At 39.4% G+C, this 17,919-nt stretch overlaps 2 protein-coding genes across 3 annotated transcripts; one reads left to right on the top strand and one right to left on the bottom strand.

The window, feature by feature from the left end:
- Positions 1-52: 52 nt before the first annotated feature.
- On the top strand, positions 53-5,871 carry LOC105392502 (RNA-binding protein cabeza). 2 transcript variants are annotated; one of them, XM_038117780.2, is made up of 7 exons: positions 53-197; positions 268-453; positions 648-981; positions 2,860-2,891; positions 3,959-4,107; positions 4,196-4,872; positions 5,181-5,871. In XM_038117780.2, exons 1-7 carry the CDS (start codon positions 188-190, stop codon positions 5,206-5,208), a joined length of 1,416 nt encoding a protein of 471 aa, XP_037973708.1. In that variant the 5' UTR covers positions 53-187; the 3' UTR covers positions 5,209-5,871. The 2 variants fall into 2 exon arrangements, with proteins under 2 accessions (XP_037973708.1, XP_037973709.1); XM_038117781.2 differs by having other exon boundaries at positions 5,184-5,871.
- A 7,334-nt stretch (positions 5,872-13,205) lies between these two features.
- On the bottom strand, positions 13,206-14,614 carry LOC125489076. Its single transcript, XM_048623678.1, has 2 exons — positions 14,129-14,614; positions 13,206-13,666 (listed from the first exon to the last, which is right to left on the bottom strand). Exons 1-2 carry the CDS (start codon positions 14,562-14,564, stop codon positions 13,206-13,208), a joined length of 897 nt encoding a protein of 298 aa, XP_048479635.1. The 5' UTR covers positions 14,565-14,614.
- Positions 14,615-17,919: the final 3,305 nt, after the last annotated feature.

Below are 17,919 nucleotides of genomic sequence, written 5' to 3' on the forward strand. Positions count from 1 at the left end.
ATTTTCTATGTGTGTAGGGGTAGCATTAGTTCAGCCAAAATACAACAGCGTAGTACAGCACTAGTCTATTCTTTTTTTGCTGGTCTATGGTATTATTTACCGCCATTTTGTCGCGTCGCGTGTGCATTTTCTATTCCATCCGGTGATTTTTGTCATTGTGTAAATTTAATTTACTGTAACATACAACATGACTGATCGTAAGTTTCATCTTGTTTTTGTTATAATCTTCGTGATTGTATTTAATTAACAGTTTTATTATCTATACAGCCTACTCTTCTGGAGATTATGGCGGCGGTGGAGGAGGATACTCGGCCCAAGCTCAATATTCCATGCCGCCACCGGCTATATCTTCCGGTAACAACTACGGTGGCTCGCAACCTGGTGGCTACAATCAACAACAAAGTTACAGTGCCCCATCAAATCCTCAGCAAGATTGGAATTCTCAGAGCTCAGGTGAGGTTATTTTACTACGAAAGGAAACTAATGATTGACCTATTTATTGACCGTATTTCACTGAATTGGATAAATTATAGCTGAATGTATAGTACCGGTCATAATTCACTATCCCATTATCGTATTTTAGGCTCTTTTACTTGGTATGTTTAGTATTGATCAATTATATTATAGCAATAATGCATATTTTCCAGGTGGTGGCAGCTATGGCAGCAGTAACCCATCTGGGAATTCCTATGGTTCTCAACAACAGAGCTATGGCAGCAGCAATTACGGCGGTAATGGAGCTGGGGGAGCCAGTGGCGGGGGATATGACCGATCCAATAATGGAAGTGGAAGCTACAATGTGAGCAGCAATGAACGGGGCAGTGGCGGCTATGGGGGTGGCAGCGACCGTGGAAGCTCTAACTATGGAGGTGGAGATAGAGGAAACAGTGGCTACTCTGGAGGAGGCGACCGCGGTGGCTATGGAGGAGGTGACCGCTCAAGCTACAATAGAGATGGGGGGAATAGAGATGGAGGCTATGGGTCAGTATTTCTTTATTCATTCAATACTTCAGAGAATATCTGTTTTGTAATGTTTAGGAAAAGGTTACATTTAATCCAAAATGTATTTTTTATGATATCAAGTCATGCATGTTCCATGTTGAATAAGAAATGCAGTTCAGTGTTCCTCATTGGTCAAGAAAATTTCTACATGATTCTGATGGTTAGGTTAAGACAGAAAGTGAAGCTATGCCTCACCTGACAAGGTTCAACTGTTGCGGAATCATTGTTTTCCTGCAGTTCTTTAAATATATATGATATGGTATTAAGTTCAGCAGCCTCTTTGCCTATAGTCCAAGAGTAAGATGTACATATTTCTGTACAAATTAAAATAGTCCAATCTATTTCTAAAGCTAAACTGTAAATAAAAAAACTATTTTACCCTCGGTTTAGAGGCAGGGCCTGCTAGGGTTGCTGCTGGCTTACCACCAATACTACCACTGACACATTAGAAATCAACAATCATTATGGGTGTCCCCCATTATCAGCAATGGCAGGCATCAGGATTTTAAGTGATGAATAGCATGACATGTATGGCAATAAAGTAGACATTTGTAGTATAGGTATATACCGCAGTTGTATTTCTGTTCTTATAACTAGATAATATATTATGAAAATTGCTACATAATTGCTGAAGTCAACAGATAATGCTATTTATTACCTAAAATCCTGATGCTGAGCCAGCAGCATTCCTTATCTGTCAGATTAATACAAATTATGTCAGTTTTTACAGTTAAGCAATGCTATTATATTGTTGATTATTAATGTGCAGTGGTGGGTGGTGGTACAGTAGCTAAACTGGTACATAGTAATGACATATTGTGTTACTTTGGTATGCTTCATCAAACTTGAGCTGCTGACACTAAACATCAGAAGCTGGTACATCCATCTATCAATTTTGGAAGCTTTTTAAGGTTCATAATCACTACTATCAAAGATGCTGCCTCTAAAAATGAATCATTATGATCATTAAAGTGCCATGGTTCTGCTTCTTATCCAACAAATGCAAAGCTGTGATTGTGGGCTGTACTGCAGTATTTTGATCAGAGTGTGTGGAGGAAAACTTATTCTCTGGAAATTTTCAATGGTACATTATAGCACCAGGTGTTATATGATACTGCTACATGTATGTGTAGTGTGATCACAAGTTCAAGAGTGTTTACTTTTCATCAGTAAAGAGTGTACATGCTTAAGGTATAATGTAACAACTTACAAGGTTTCTTTCTAAGAAGAGGTCAAGTGTTAACTACCAACAGCATTATCTAAAAAATATAGCATGTGTAAGAAATGGCAGTTATCACTTTCAATTCTACATATTATAGGAAGTGTTAACAATCATAAAAGCAGCAGTGAATTTTGGGCCATACATGAAGTTATTATGCATGCTTTACATGATGAGGGAGTTATTTATGAAAACAGAAATGTTAATTTAAAAAGTGAAGTTTATGCAAGAACAAAAAATACTGAGTTAAAGAAGCTGATAACAGACATCTAAATTAAGTATTTCTGTCTTCATTATAAGTTCCATTCCTGTCCTGTTGTCAACAACATCCTGTGTAATTTGATTGGTCCAGATAATCAGTCAAGTCCAGAGTCACATGTATTTGAAACACTTATTTTCAAGCTGCATTATTTTTTGTGTCTTATGAATTCTACTGTATTACAATAATAACTGTTACAATACACAATGTTCTCTAAGGTTTTTAAGGTGTCAAGGTTTAATCGTAACATTAAGAAAAGGATTGAAGTCTTCAGCAAGGGTCACTTAATACGGTGCACCTAGGTGTGATGAGGCGGCGTGCTCCGTACTGTGTGTCCCTGACCTGCCAGAGTGTACTAAACATGTTGTCTTGGTTTTAGTGGCGGCGGCAGGGGGGGAGGTTATAATAAAGGTAAAGCCCCTCGCCTTGAGCGAATGGTGCTATTGTCATACTATTTAACTGTATCTATTATGGGGCTGCCAAACATTCATTTGCAAATGCGGATATATTAGTATAGTTTGTGTAAAGGTATTTAACACTTCTATCAAGCAAATGTTCCTATTTCAGTGCCATGTTTTTGTTATGCAGACTTTTGTAATCTATGCTAAGCGTGAAGTGGTATTAATGGAAACACGTTCATTATTGTAATAGAAAACATAACATCTACTTGGTTTAGGCAGTTCACATAAGTGTCTGTTTTCCACACCATGTTGGACTAATTGAAGTTACTTGGATCCTGAAGTGATATATCCAGGTCAGGTGGTAAACAACGGAAACAGAACAGAGCCAGTTATTCCAGTATCTTAAACGCGCAACATGAAACATCCATGCAGTATCTGGTTTTAATCAACACAAAACAGGTTTCTCGAACTTTCTTCAGGATTGCCCGTGCATAGTCTACATCTACATAGTCAATACACACTCACCATCCTCAAATCTTATATAGATCGACTTTATATGGTAATCTGCATAACCCTTTATGTTAAAAGAAAATTAGATCCGACATTAGATTTAAGATTGTTAGTAAATGTCAATGTCAATACGGGTATTATGGAAAATAGTATGGTAAATTGGTTGTTGGGTTTAAACAAGTGAAGAACCATTTCTGGTACTAATGTTTTGGCAGCCCTGTGGTTTGAATATGTTACTTTAACTTAAGATATGACTTAAGGCTGTTGCCTCAAATCATGGTATTTTGGAGGTTTTCAACTAATTTATATTGGAGGCGTGAAAAAGATTTTCAAAGGTCAACAAACTTAGATTTAAGACTTCCAACAGAGTATTATTGAATTTTAAAATGTGTGGTATATTTTTATGGGTTTGATAGATATTCGTAAAAATAGGGCATAAAATAAATCATATAAATTATGATGGGATGAAAACATTAATATTTAACTCAATTAGACAGAACGTAGTATCAAGTATTTAAGTGATATTCGGTTTAGTAGTTCAAATATATTAATAGTTTTAATTTATAGGCGGCGGTGGCGGCGGATTCGGGGGTGATAGAGGCGGCAGCAGCGGAGACATGGTCACGCAGGAAGACACCATCTTCATCCAGGGCATGGACCCCGGCACTACGGAGGACGAGCTGTGTCAACATTTCGGCTCTATTGGTATCATCAAGGTTAATATCCAGTCTTATACATATAACAATAAATAATAAAAAAGTTTTCGTCAAAAAAGCGATGCTAACATTTTCTTGTTTGTTACAGACTGATAAGAAAACCCAAAAGCCAAAAGTGTGGATGTACAAAGATAAAGCCACTGGAGAACCTAAAGGCGAGGCTACAGTCACCTACGAAGATTCCAATGCCGCTACATCGGCGATACAATGGTTTGATGGAAAACCTTTTAACGGGTCCACCATTAAAGTATCATTAGCCCAGAGGCAGAACACATGGGCCGGGGGAATGGGAGGCAAGGGCGGCGGCGGCGGCGGCGGTGGCGGAGGATTCCGCGGTGGACGCGGGGGCGGCGGGGACCGCATGGGAGGCGGGCGCGGGGGCGGCGGTGGCGGCCGGGGCGGCGGCGGCGGACCGCCCTCCGGCAACCGCGAGGGTGACTGGAGGTGCCCTAATCCCAGCTGCGGCAACACCAACTTCTCATGGAGGAAGGCCTGTAACAGATGTAACGAGGAGAAGCCTGGCGGCGGCGGCAGTGACGGCGGCTCGGGCGGTCTGGGCGGTGACCGAGGCGGGCGCGGCGGCGGGCGGGGCGGTGGGCGTGGCGGCGGCGGGCGCGGCGGCGGCGGCGGCTGGGGCGGGCGCGGCGGCGGCGGCGACCGTGGCGGGGACCGCGGTGGTGACCGCGGCGGCGACCGGCGCTCTGGCGGCTACGGCGGCGGCGGCGACCGCTCTAGTGGGGGCGCTATGAGAGGAGACGGCGGAGGGTAAGCATTTTAATTGTATTAGTATTTATTTTATTTATGTTATTGTATACCAATTTTATTGTAGTCGTATTATTGGTTAAATTTATTGGATTCCTACTTTACTCCCTGCTACGTTTCTTGGTAGTGCTGTGCATAAAACCTACTAATATAATCTGTCTGTAAAAAACACTAAATAAAAGTGTTTGCAGCAATAATATACATTATAAGTACATCTCTACTTAACCACCAACGGACAATAGTACAAGGTGTAAATTTGAGGGTTATTAGAATAAATTACAAAAAAATACAACTTAATTTGTTTGTTTCAGCAGCAGGGATCGGCAGCGGCCATACTAAACGTAACTAATCTAAGAAACGTGTGACAGAGAACTGAAGAAACTTAGCTGAATTGCGTTAATTTCATGTTATTTTTCACATTTAGTCGAAAATAAGATATATGTAATAAAAATCCTTTGGATGCATTTGTTTAAGTTTTGTTCTATGATGTTACATCCAAAATGAAATAAAGTGTAAAGTCTCAGTATTCATCTCATAGAACCACTCTGAACTTATTATACAAAGGATTGAAACAATTGTTTCCTCATCTGACAGTATTTGTGATTCTGTAACATCAGACATCGTTTCATACGAAAGTTCGGCACACAGTTTGTGAATATGAAGCACATTTAAGAAACTTATTGTATAAAAAAATATCGCAATTAAGATACATCCTAGTACTACATTGAGCTGTTGTTTCCTTCATCAGATGACGATGAGCTTTCAATTTAAAAATGCGCTTCATGTGCTCTAAATTGCCCCGAGACTCTCGAAAAACTTATGAAATGTACTTTATATTGTATCGTACTAAATGGTCTGGCTACGTACCTACTTTATTTAGTAGATATGGTTGAATTTTAGCATTACATAGTTATAACAATATTGATCATACATAAGTTGCAAGTTAATAAGATTATAACTTCAGCGCCGACGTGTTAGTGTTAATAAATAAGATAAGAATAAGTTCTTGTTTCATTGATACCTAACCCTCATAATTTAGATAGTTTGTACAATAATTAAATTATACAGGGTATTGCAAAAGTGGTATAGTAACGTAACTATTATTAGTTATGGTTATCCATGGAAGTACTAAGTACTTATTAAGTAATAAGTACAGTAAAACTATGAAGTCCTGAAAACGGAATCGTAGTGGGTGCTAACTAATTGTTGAAGACCGTATTTAATCGATCTCTTATATTAATTAAAGGACAAATCCGTTAAAAAGTCGTTATCAATCGTTTTTTTTTTAAAGTAAGTAAATCACTGACAATGATAAATAGTCTTAGCAAAATCGCACTCTTTAATGTCAGGACTTTATAGTTCGACTATACCTAAGGACTATACTTACCTAAGTACTTAGGCTTGGGTCTCCTATTTACGCCGTAGGTCGCGTCCAGCGTCACGCCGAAGGCCGCCGTCACGATGCTCACTATAGAAATGTACTGATGCGGTCGGTTCTACCTTTTTAGGCCTAATATTTATAAGCCTAATCTCGTATTGCACAGTTACGTTTGGTCAAAGTCTCGTTTCGCCGAAAATCGTATGGCATAAATCTCGATTAGTAAAAAGTTATTTCGCATTATCTTGTTTAGCCTAACAATGGTATGGTCAAATCTTGAATAGCCTAATAATGCTATGGCATAGGTTTATACAAAGTAATAAAGTAATAATATTCGTTTGGCTTTAACTTTGACGGAGCGTCTCCCTACATAGCGCAAACTGGTGCCTTGTATTGTTTCCGCTGTTTGGAAAACGCTCCGCTCCGCTTCGCTGCGCTCCGCTTTGGTTTTGATGAACATGTGCACCTAACACGCTCCTCCTCGCTTTGCTCGTCGTCGCACCTATTTTTAGGTTTCGATCTCATGGGGTTTGTAATAATTATATTGGTCGTTAACTTTCGATTTTTTGATCATGCAATATCGTGATTTTCGGGATGTAGGAGAAAAATACCACAATTTGTACATTTACTACATACTTAATATATTATTTATTAAGATAACATTACGAGAAACAAGATTATACATAGGTATAGACGAACATAAATTTGAGCAAACGAAACTTAGGTGTTTAAAGATTGTGCCTAAAGAGTTTTAGACGAAACGAGCCTTATGCCACATAAGACTTGGCAAAGTGATGGTTCGGCCAAAAAAGTTTAGACCATACGAGTTATGCGAAATGAGTTTTGGTCAATAAAGATTATGCGAGATGAGCGGAACCCTTCTGACATACCTAGGTATAAACTTGGACAGTAATAACACTCATAAGAAGTAAGTTTTTTTAGAATGAAAAAACAGACACGATTGTCCTTTGCTAATTTTATTAAATTTACATTAATGGAAAGTACAGCTGCCCTTTGAAATAATTTACCTACTTCGTATTTAATTTAATCCCCTCTCAATTTCAATCAATTATTCATGAATAAAGAAATATAAACCTTTACAAGCTAATATAAACCTATAGTTAAAAACAAAGTACTTAACGAAATACCGGTACATAAAGCCTTATTACGAATTTAAGGCTTTGTCAATGTCGCACGATTCCTTTTTCCTGTGTGCAAACATTCCATAATTTTTCTTGCATCGTGGTAGGAATTTGTTTGCAAACATTAATATTCTACCCGGGGCCCGTACGTGTTGTATTAAAAAAGGAAGGTTGCTTCCCGCAGCTACACCACATTGTTCAATATTAAATATAAAATGGGATAGGGATATTCATTTTTCAAAACAACACAACAAGTATATCCTTTATAGAAGTCGCATGTCGCTTATGCGACAGCGTTATCGCCGTAAATAATTATTACGCACTGAGTGAAACGCACTGAATGATGAAACCGCGTCTTGTAAGTATTTTAGTTCTCAAATAATTTGTATTCATCCCTGACTCCTGTAGACTGACTCAGAGTGTGAGTTAGTCCTGTGCTAGTCACAAGGTGCGGATTAGTGTTTCGCAGTACTGTGACTACTCAGGAATCCCATTCTGACTCGAGTAATATAACCACCATCTTTAACCTGGCGCATTCCGGAAAGGTTTCTCTTGGATATTTCGCTTCCTATAGCTTACTTATTTGTTAAATTTCACGATTATCCGGTCAGTAGTGTTAGGAATGTGAAAAAGTGACGAAAATCAACAGTTTCGCATTTATAATGTTAGTAAAATCCTAAAAATTATTTGAATTAGATTTTGATCCCTCAGTTGAACTTAGGTACACGGTATTATGTTAATGTTGGCATCATACCTAGACGTTGAGTTATAGGTTAACAAATCGCGATACACATCTGAAGGGTGGCACGTTCATGACCGGCTCGGACTCACCTGAAACAAACGAAAATAAATCTTAATATCAGCGTTTTACCTACCAATAAAACGCTTATTAACTACTTACCTCATTCGAAGCCTAAAAGTGAGAATAGCGTGTCTATTTTTCTAGCTGTGGCGGATACGTTACGTCAGTTTCCGGAGTAATCCCCCGCCCTCTAGTTCACATTCCTTCCACCAGGTGGCGTGAGTTGACAATATGGCGACCGTAGAATTTTAAATCATTGCGTTCGAACTTTTACCAGGCAGAATTAAAAGTTAGGCTTCGAATGAGGTAAGTAGTTAAGAGGAGAGTATAGCACTTGTTCGTCCATACAAAAAGAGAAAACGTTTTACTACCTCTAAACATTATCCAATCTCCATGATTTTTTTGTATGTTATTGACACAAGGAATAACTAGGTTTGTAGCTTTTTCTTTTTTCGATATTGTTTATAGATTCAAACTTATAGGCACCTCAAATAACGTAATTTTTGTGTGTTAAATGAAGCCGTTTGTTGAACAATAACACTATTTTTTTTAAAAAAAAGCGAAACCTATAAACCTAGAATATATTATGCTGAAGCGATTGACACCAAAAACTAAGAGATTGGTTAATATTTAGTTAGTGTAAAACGTTTTCTCCCGAAACCAGAATTTTGTTTAAAAAAGTACCTATTGTCAGTCGCGTGCAGCAGTCCATCTCTATCGCACCCGTGCCACCGGCATAAGAGCGCAAGTGATAATAAATCTTTTCCTAAATACCTATTTCGCTAGAATCGCGAAGGTATACTCTCCTCTTAATAAGCGTTTTATTGGTAGGTAAAACGCTGATATTAACTCACTGTACCGTCATTCGAAGCCTAAAAGTGAGACCTGTTTGTTATCGCCTGGTGGAATGAAGGTGTTTACCTATGTTGGTAGTAACCTACTAAATATTATAAGGTAGGTATATGAATGTAATGTAACGCCAATGTGATAGCGTAAGTATATGTACTTATAAAGATTTGGATAAATATTGAAATAAAAATAAAGAGTACGCTTACTTTCTTTCAGGTCTTTATTTTATCAATAAATTAGTTTAGGCTGTGCCTGTGATCACTTAATCAGGTCTTGCAGAAAAGTAAATTATATTTTATATTATTATAGTAATCATTATAATTGAGTCTAATGTTATACATTCAATCAGGTTAGATGAGAATGCTCAAGCTTACTTAAAATGAATTTTAATGAAAGTGATTGATAAATACTTATGTACTTATAATACAACTCATATAATATAATCATCGTATGTATCAGTAATTTCATGATTAATCACGTATTAGGTATAGTATTTATACATATCGACGGTGGAAAGGCAAAATGTATTATCCGCCACTTTTGGCGAATATGAGTTATATATACCGTTGGAATCGCCTGATTTTTCTCTTTCGAATGGTGCGGGTCTCGTTTCGATCTGAGCACTTTTTGGCGCTTAAGACAACGGTGATTTTGGAAATCTTAATACTTTTTTCTTGTATTAAGAGCCACTTTTTTAGTCATTTGTATGTTCAAACATACTTGAATAAAACTAAAGTTATATAAAACATTGTACCCTCACTAAAACAGTAAAACATTGTGACTTAATTCATTTTGAACTAATGTGAATTTGTATCATTAGTTACTTAAGCGACCTACCTGATTGCGTAATTGATATAAAACAAAATGCCTTCTGGTCAAAAATAACATAAAATCACTTAATACATTTTACAATTTTGTAATTTGAAGCCATACTGGCACTTAAACCATTTTACCAGTCAGCCTTACTCGCGGCGTTTGGCGGTTAATACAACTTTACCTAAATCTGTTTAGTGGTACAATTGGCACTTAAGCAGCTTTTTGCGATTTGTAGATAATTGATATAAGTGATATAAAACAATTCAAAAGAATCGCAATGAAGCGGTCTATGGTGTTTAAGCTGTTATATCCAGAAGGATATTGTATGAAAACGCCAATAATATAAATAGGACCGGTTGGAAAGGTGTCGCTTCAGCACCCCGCCGGGACGTTCATTGGGAGAGGACGTGCGTCTATGCGACAGTTGGCGCCGCGTGCGCAGCGTAATTACGTAGGCACAAACTCAGATTCGTTCGCCAGTATAAAACTGTAAATATTTTTTGATTATATCACCGATAACTACATTAAATTATGATATCTATTATATTACTCTTTACACAGGTTCTAAATAATAGTGTTGCTATAATTAATATTTACTGAGTTATAAATATGCACTTGGATCCTTTCGCCTAAATTGCTGTTTCTATGCAAGTAGGGAATTTTAACGTTTCTCTAAAAGGATCCAACCAAATATTTATTTTTTATAAAATATTTTTTCTATGACAATATGGTTCTTAATGTAAAATATTTGTATTGTATTAACATGACATTACTTTTTATACAAAATAATAATTATATATAATAAATAAACTTATTCATAAATAATTTATATCGAAATCTAGTCAGAAACAGGATTTCTTATCTATATAAAAATCTGACCGAAAATGTGTTCCCAAGCGCAAATCTCTGGATCAACTTAACCGATTTTGATAATTGTTAGGTAATTATACGAAATAGAAGACCAGTGACCACGAGTACCACGACCTGTTTGTATCCCATAATTTTCAGAATAAAGTATTTCAACGAAAAGCAAACCTTATAGGAAAAAGTTGGACATGAATTAAATTAACTTTTCTCTAACTTCACTTCATCATCCTCCATCGCTGAAGAGTGCAATATCTGGTATATTCCATCTATCCTGCTTTTTATGCAACCGTAGGAAATCCATCGTTCCCTGGTACTTTGCCACTCTTCAGCGATCGTATGGTCCGTATCAATTCGTCTTATTCGGGGGTTGGATATTTAAATTTCTGTCAAGATGCAGGATAGTCATAAATCTCATCACGAACCATTACGTCCCCACTCCTGGGGCACGGGTCTCCTTCCAATGAAGGAATGGTTTAGGCCTAGTCTACCACGTTGGCCTAGCGCGGGTTATTGGGCCCCAACACAAGCAATCTTGTGCTGAGAGAGTTTTCGGGTAAGTGGGCTACCCACCCAACTGTCAGACGTTTTCAAGCCACCCGAAGGCCTCTGACTAGCCTGTAAGACCTGCCGATTTTATTAATCATAATGATTACGATTATGCATCAAGATACAAGATGCTCCTGGTATATTTGCATCTGCATCCAACTCCCCAGGTGGTGGTTAGGATCATTAAAAACTTCGGCAATGTGGCCATACCATCTTGAAAGTCAATCTTTCATAGTAACAAGGAGATATCCTGGGTTTTGTTGCAATGTTCTTCAAGATGCTTTGTATAGATCCTTCATGTTTCCTATGGCAGCCGATGAGACCATCGCTGGATATAGAGTTACCCCTAGCAGCGTTTGTCCTTTTATAAATTTCGTTTGATATTAAGTTCACAAAGAAAATACTCGTACGCAAGTGCTTCTTTAGAATGGTCGTCTACTTCGACGTTAAGTCTTCCTTGATGGTTGATCATATCCCATGTTTCTTTAGACATCCATTCATTCTTTAAGTGTTCCTTGTGCCTTATTATTTCTTCGCAAATTTTTAACAACACGTCTTTGATGCCAGTTGTTGCCGATCTGAATACTAAGTTTTCTTCTAACTTGTGGGTCCTGCAGCTTATTTACACGACACCTTTGGCAGATCTTGTGGCCTGCTCCTAAACTCCCGCTATCTTCAAGCACATTTTTCCATCGACTAAGTGGTGATCACTATTGACATCAGCAACCCTCTTATTCCTAACATCCAGAAGTGTCTCCATTTTTGACTAATCGTCGGTCGATTTGGTTCTCGGTCCGGCTGTCGGGTGAGACCCAACTCACATTGTGATAGTCCTTTGGGGTTACCACCACTAAAACTTAGCCATTAACAATCCTAAAGCATCGTCGCTTGCTTATCAAATCTAGCGTATCTTGTATGAATCTGACAGATAGTTTAAAGCGAGCGACGCTGCTTATGGATTGATAATTGCTTATGTGTCTTGCCCACACTAACATACGGTGCCGATACATGGACGCTGACCAAGGAAACTGTGCACCGAATCCAGAGTTGCACAGAGAGCTATGGAGCGATCCATGTTAAGGTGGACAAAGGCGGTGACAGAATGGTGGCATAGAGACGGACGAAGAAATGTCGGTTGGATTATGATTATTAATTAATGAATAAGTAAACCTGCTGATCACTTGGATCTCAATCTCAAAGTGATTTCGCGGTGAACAATATGTTAATAAAGTTTATAATAAAATAATGCTTCGAGAAAAGGTACGGCCATGCCGCTTCTTTGCTCGACTTGGTGAGATATTATGAATTTTTTGTTTTCAATCTAGCTGGCCCGCAGGTACCGCTTCTTACCCTACCCTACCCTATCCTACCCTACCCTACCCTACCCTACCCTACCCTACCCTTCTTACCTTTTATACCTTCCCTGGACTTCCACAAATGTTTCTAGACCAAAATCGGTTCAACCGTTCTCGAGTTCTGAGGTCCAATTATAAATTCATTTATTCTTTAAGTCATTCATCTTAGATATAAATTGCCTTAGTCTGGCGGTTAATTCATTCTTATGGAATGTTTAAAGTAACATAAATTATTATAAAACATTATCCTGGTGTGATGGTTAAAACTCCTTGGTGTTTAAATTGTTTTTAATTGTATTTAGTTAAAATGTTAATGTCGTTTAAGCCAATTTTACCTGACTGAGATTTCAGATGCCTATGTCTTATGTCCCTTATTTCAGTAAATAGAATATGTACATTCATTTTATATACAGAATAACATAGAAAACTATTTCAATTTAACGTATTTTAATTTTCAAAGCCATAGCTAGAATAATTACAGAGATATGATTTTTTTTCGAAAATTTCAAACTTTAAATCGCTCTGGTGAACATTTTATGTCATGGCGCTTAAACCATTTTGCCTTTCCACCGTCGATATAATCAGTTTGCTATGGGTGAGAACATAGCCGACACCACGTTAGTTTGGGAAGGAGATGAGCGTATCTCCCGACAATAATAATTTAAAAAGGTGTTTTGTGAGCGCCAGTTCCCTCGGGCCAGGATGTCGTCGAGGGGGTAGTTGAGAGCCCAATGCTTGGAGGCGACGGCGGGGCGCACGCTGCCCGCGCTGGCGCGGATGCCGGCGTCCGCCAGCACGCCGCGCACCCAGCCGGCCAGCACGGCGCGGGACGCCGCCTTCGGAGTGCCGCACGCAGTTATAAATAAATTATTGACCTTGCACAGAGATCGTCGTGTTGCTGACAGGCTGATCACTCTCTTTACCCAGTATACCGGGTCTAGGGCCAGTTGATCTTGGTTTGATGTTAGACGCCACCCTGACTGCCTCACGTCAACTTTGTCGGTCTTTGAACCGAATCTAGGCCACAGTATGATCTGATTATCTGAAACAGAGCAATGTTGGTCGTCAATTGCCAGTAGCGTTAAGTCATGGACCCGGCGACCTGAGCAGAGTAGTAGCAGAGTAGCCGCCCTTTTGGAGCTTTGGTATAAGTTGTTAGGATCTGGGCTATTGCTGGTCAGCCATGATGTAAGCAAGTCTGTGTCCCAAATAGGAGGCTTATTAGCTACTTTTGGTTTTTGACTAGATATAGCTTTTAAGACCTTTTGAACTAAAACATGTGAGCTCAGTCGTTCAGAGATTTCAGGATTACAAAGTGTAGAGATTGCTGACTTGTACACTAGAATTGTATTATAGGAAAGCTTTTTAACTTGGTGTAAATCTGCTAAATACCTAGCTAGCTGAGATCCAGAGGGATTACTTGATAAAACATGATTTTGAGAACACCATTTTAACCACCCTTGCCATGCATTATTATATGTTTTAGTAGTAGAATCACGCCAACCTGATTTAAGCAGTTGTTTCTGTTGTGGGGTCCAGTTCGTCAGGCTGTGGGTCCACCCCCACATCTCCACACCTCCAGGGTCATCTCCAGCACTTGCGGCGGTGGCAGACCCGTCGACGTGTCCACCAGCACTTGGTGCAGACGCCGAATTGTGAAGGGAGGAGAGAGGGCACGATTCTTGATGTCGGGCCTCCAGGGTACCTACTCCCACACTGAAGCTACTATTAGGTACACTTCCGTCGCCGTGTTCAGGTGTAATGCCAGCGAGTAATGTCATTCGCGGCTGAATGCGTCGTGATGATGAGCATTCCGATCCATCCTGTCGAGGCTGACGTACCGCGGCACCACATGGGCCGAGTTCGTCGCCATCGGATCTATGCGGGGCGTTCCCCATTTTTTGAAAATTATTGACGTTATTTCTTGAAGTAGATGCCATTCGGGAGTCTCTTGAAACCGTGAGAGGTGATCGCTGTTCAGTTTCCCTGGCAGGTGTGCAACCACGTGAATTTGAAATTTGTCGAGAAGCGCGAATATAATTTTTGATACGTGCACGAGTTTGGCTTCGTGGGTCTGCCAGATCCCTGACATCTCCATGTCGTCGAGGCGAGCTCGCCATGCCAGGTTGGAAGCGTCTGTCCCCAGTAAGTGATGGACTGGTGGTGCATGAAGCCGGGACTGGATTGAGTGGTTTTTCGCCCACCATTTCAGTTCTGCAAGGGCGTGCTCTGGGAGAGCGACACGGTGACAAGAATCTAGCTTCAACAGGTAGTTTTGGAACTGAAGGAGGCTGCGATGGTTTAGCCGACCTCGCGGTACTGGAAAGCTGGCAAAGTTTATGAGGCCAACCAGGCTTTGAATCTCCTTTGGGTTTGCTATTTTTCATTCTAACACGAGGTACTTCTTTGGTGGCAGCCTTGAGATATCGATCTTTACGAGCCACTCGCGTGGCTGCAGGTCTGGTATTTTCTGGATGTTTATGAGTCGGAACTTCGATATTTGGACATGTCGCATGGTCCCATCGCTTTTCGGTGTTAAAAACATAGGGGAGATAAAGCTGGGGGAAAGCTGTGCGCTCTCTAAAACTCCCGATTCCATCATTTCTTTCACGGCTTGATTCATTTGTGGTGAAACTGGGGTCCTCCAACTGCGTTTTATGTTTTTCGGAAGGTAAAGAGGAGATTTCTTTCCGAAGGGAGTTTTGTAGCCCTTTACAATGTTTAACAGGGTTACTGGAGCTTGCAGTGATTCCCATGCATGAACACAGCCAGCTAAGCGATCTGCGACACGCGTCATGTCCGAGTCAGAACTTCCTTTTGCCACGAAAATTTTTAGAGTTAATGTTTTGGTTTTTCGATTGAATTTTGCCATGTTCATCGTCATATTGAGACTTCTGACGAGAAGCTCTGGTGTCAGGTCTATTCATTCTATTACTGTGGTTTTGCGCAAACCGTTTGTTCTGTCCTGGAAAAGCATGACCAAATCCCTGCGGGGGATAGTACGTAGGAACAGGCAGCATCCCTTGCGTAGGGAAGTACATAGGATACGCACCTTGCGCAGGTGGCATACTGTATGCAGGTCGGCCGTAGTAGGCTTTAGGTAAGTCAGGTTGATAGCCCTGCGCGGGCGGTTCAGCACTTGACGGTCCAGCTTGCGCAGCCGGCCAGTTGGTTTTTTGTGATGGGCCTCGGGAAGGCCAAAAAACTTTGTTCATGCCGCCCGCTTTTTCAATAGCAGATGTGAACATATCCTTACTAAATAAGGAATCACAAGTGGGTGGAATTTTGCGCAAATTCGAACGAACATATTTATCTTTAAAATAACGCAGAATGCCATCACGCCTTTGCTCTATCGTATCAGCCCTATGGCCACAAGTAAGTTGAAGTAAGTCACCGGAGATTTTATTAAATTTGCCCTCAATAAAAATCTCATTTACTTTATCTTTTATTGTCGAGGACGACAGCTCATTTGTTTCTGATGCCCACTTTAGAAGGGCCTGAAAACTTGCCTGCGTGGCATCCCGTTGTTTCAACAGAGCTTGTGTTAATGCAGCATAACTTCTCTCAGAAATCACCAAATTTGGAAACCTATCGAAAGGTTTAACCTCGTCATTGCATTCGAGCTCAACAAAACCGGGGGTAGAACAATAACTTTTTTGAACGTCTGAGTATCGAACATCACACCACTCTGGAGTATTAAAATGTTGCGCTGAGTTTAACAACTCAATATGATCCTTTGATGATTTTGAAACTGAGGGTTCCTTTAGCACTGTACTCAGGGGTAACTCGAAATTTGCACACGGGTTAGCGGGGCGTTGGTCATTATCATCATCAGAAAACAATTCACCACTCACATTTACACTGACTTCGTCCTCACTTGCTTGTCGAAAATAAGGCGCCTGATACGGTGGGTAATTAGGATAGGTATTTACAGACATGAAATGTTGAAAACATTCTTTGGCCAAGTTTCGCAATTCTTTATCGGATTTTTTACATTTTCCTCCCTTAACAACCTTTTCAGGCGCCTTACGCTTTCTACTTTTCTTAGGGGCTGTATCAGGACACGGCTCGTTCACCGCATCAGGGGGATTAGCATTACTTTCAGATTCGGAAGATGAACTTACAGAGCTACTGCTCTCCGAATCACTCATTATAGAGTACGAACGGTAATACCGTTTAAAATAATGATTGTTATTTACTCACCGACTTAAAATCACTTGCACTGAATTTATTTTATTAAATTATAGGATAATCAAGTAAAATATCTTAAGAAACTGACTTTAATTTTTTCCCAACCGATTTTTAGGTTAGGACACGTCCGCACAGTGAAAAATTAAAAACCGCCAATGATTTAAAATTCTACGGTCGCCATATTGTCAACTCACGCCACCTGGTGGAAGGAATGTGAACTAGAGGGCGGGGGATTACTCCGGAAACTGACGTAACGTATCCGCCACAGCTAGAAAAATAGACACGCTATTCTCACTTTTAGGCTTCGAATGACGGTACAGTGAGTTAATACATTGTTAAATGGTAGGGATTATGGTTAGGTTACTTTTCAGAACCATATATTATAGACATTTTCTAACATTTGTACATATTGTTCTCACGACTATAAGAGGTAATACCCGCAGGAGAAAATTAAAAAAATAAAGATGAAACAGTAGAAAATATGGTAGCAAAAACCGCCTATTCTATTTCTATTCTCTATTTCTTAAACGCAGACTATAAGGACTACAACGACAATAGCACAATAATGTTTCTAATCAGTTATTTTAAAACATTAAATTACAATATACATTATATTATTAACTACTCAGCCTGGGTCAACAGTGAGGTTTATAGCTGGTGTAACGACCGCAGAATAGTATTTGTACAAGAAATACATACACGCCACTTTAACGGTGTGGTAAAAATAGCTAGATAAGATAGCGATATTATGTATGTACTCGTATGTTAGTATAAGCAGTTGACGTAATCAGTTAAAAATTTGGAGGGATAGCCCAATACTAAATATTGTATAAATATAATCTAGATAGATTTTGGGCCAACAGTATTTTGGTATCCAACTTCAAACATTAACAAATCCTTCCAAAGTATATTTTGATATCCTATTTCGGTTGAAACAGCAACCGAAGAAACCGATCCTAAACTTAAGGGACTAAACTACCACCATCTGCTATACATATAAATATTGGGAAGTAGTAACGTTTTTAAAACGGATAAGAACTAATTATGATCTCGATCATTAGATTTGTACGTGATTAATTGATTATCGTAAAAAAATAACTGTTA

This window comes from Plutella xylostella, chromosome 10 (genome assembly GCF_932276165.1).
Source record: "Plutella xylostella chromosome 10, ilPluXylo3.1, whole genome shotgun sequence".
NCBI lineage: Eukaryota > Metazoa > Arthropoda > Insecta > Lepidoptera > Plutellidae > Plutella > Plutella xylostella.

What these genes read in the sequence shown, in the direction of transcription:
- LOC125489076 (XM_048623678.1), bottom strand. Translation starts at nt 14,564, where the DNA reads ATGGCATCTACTTCAAGAAATAACGTCAATAATTTTCAAAAAATGGGG. An exon ending in GAAACAACTGCTTAAATCAG is followed by an intron (nt 13,667 to 14,128) that starts GTTGGCGTGATT and finishes GCTCTGTTTCAG; the next exon opens with ATAATCAGATCATACTGTGG.
- LOC105392502 (XM_038117780.2), top strand. An exon ending in TTGGAATTCTCAGAGCTCAG is followed by an intron (nt 454 to 647) that starts GTGAGGTTATTT and finishes CATATTTTCCAG; the next exon opens with GTGGTGGCAGCTATGGCAGC. An exon ending in AATAGAGATGGAGGCTATGG is followed by an intron (nt 982 to 2,859) that starts GTCAGTATTTCT and finishes TCTTGGTTTTAG; the next exon opens with TGGCGGCGGCAGGGGGGGAG.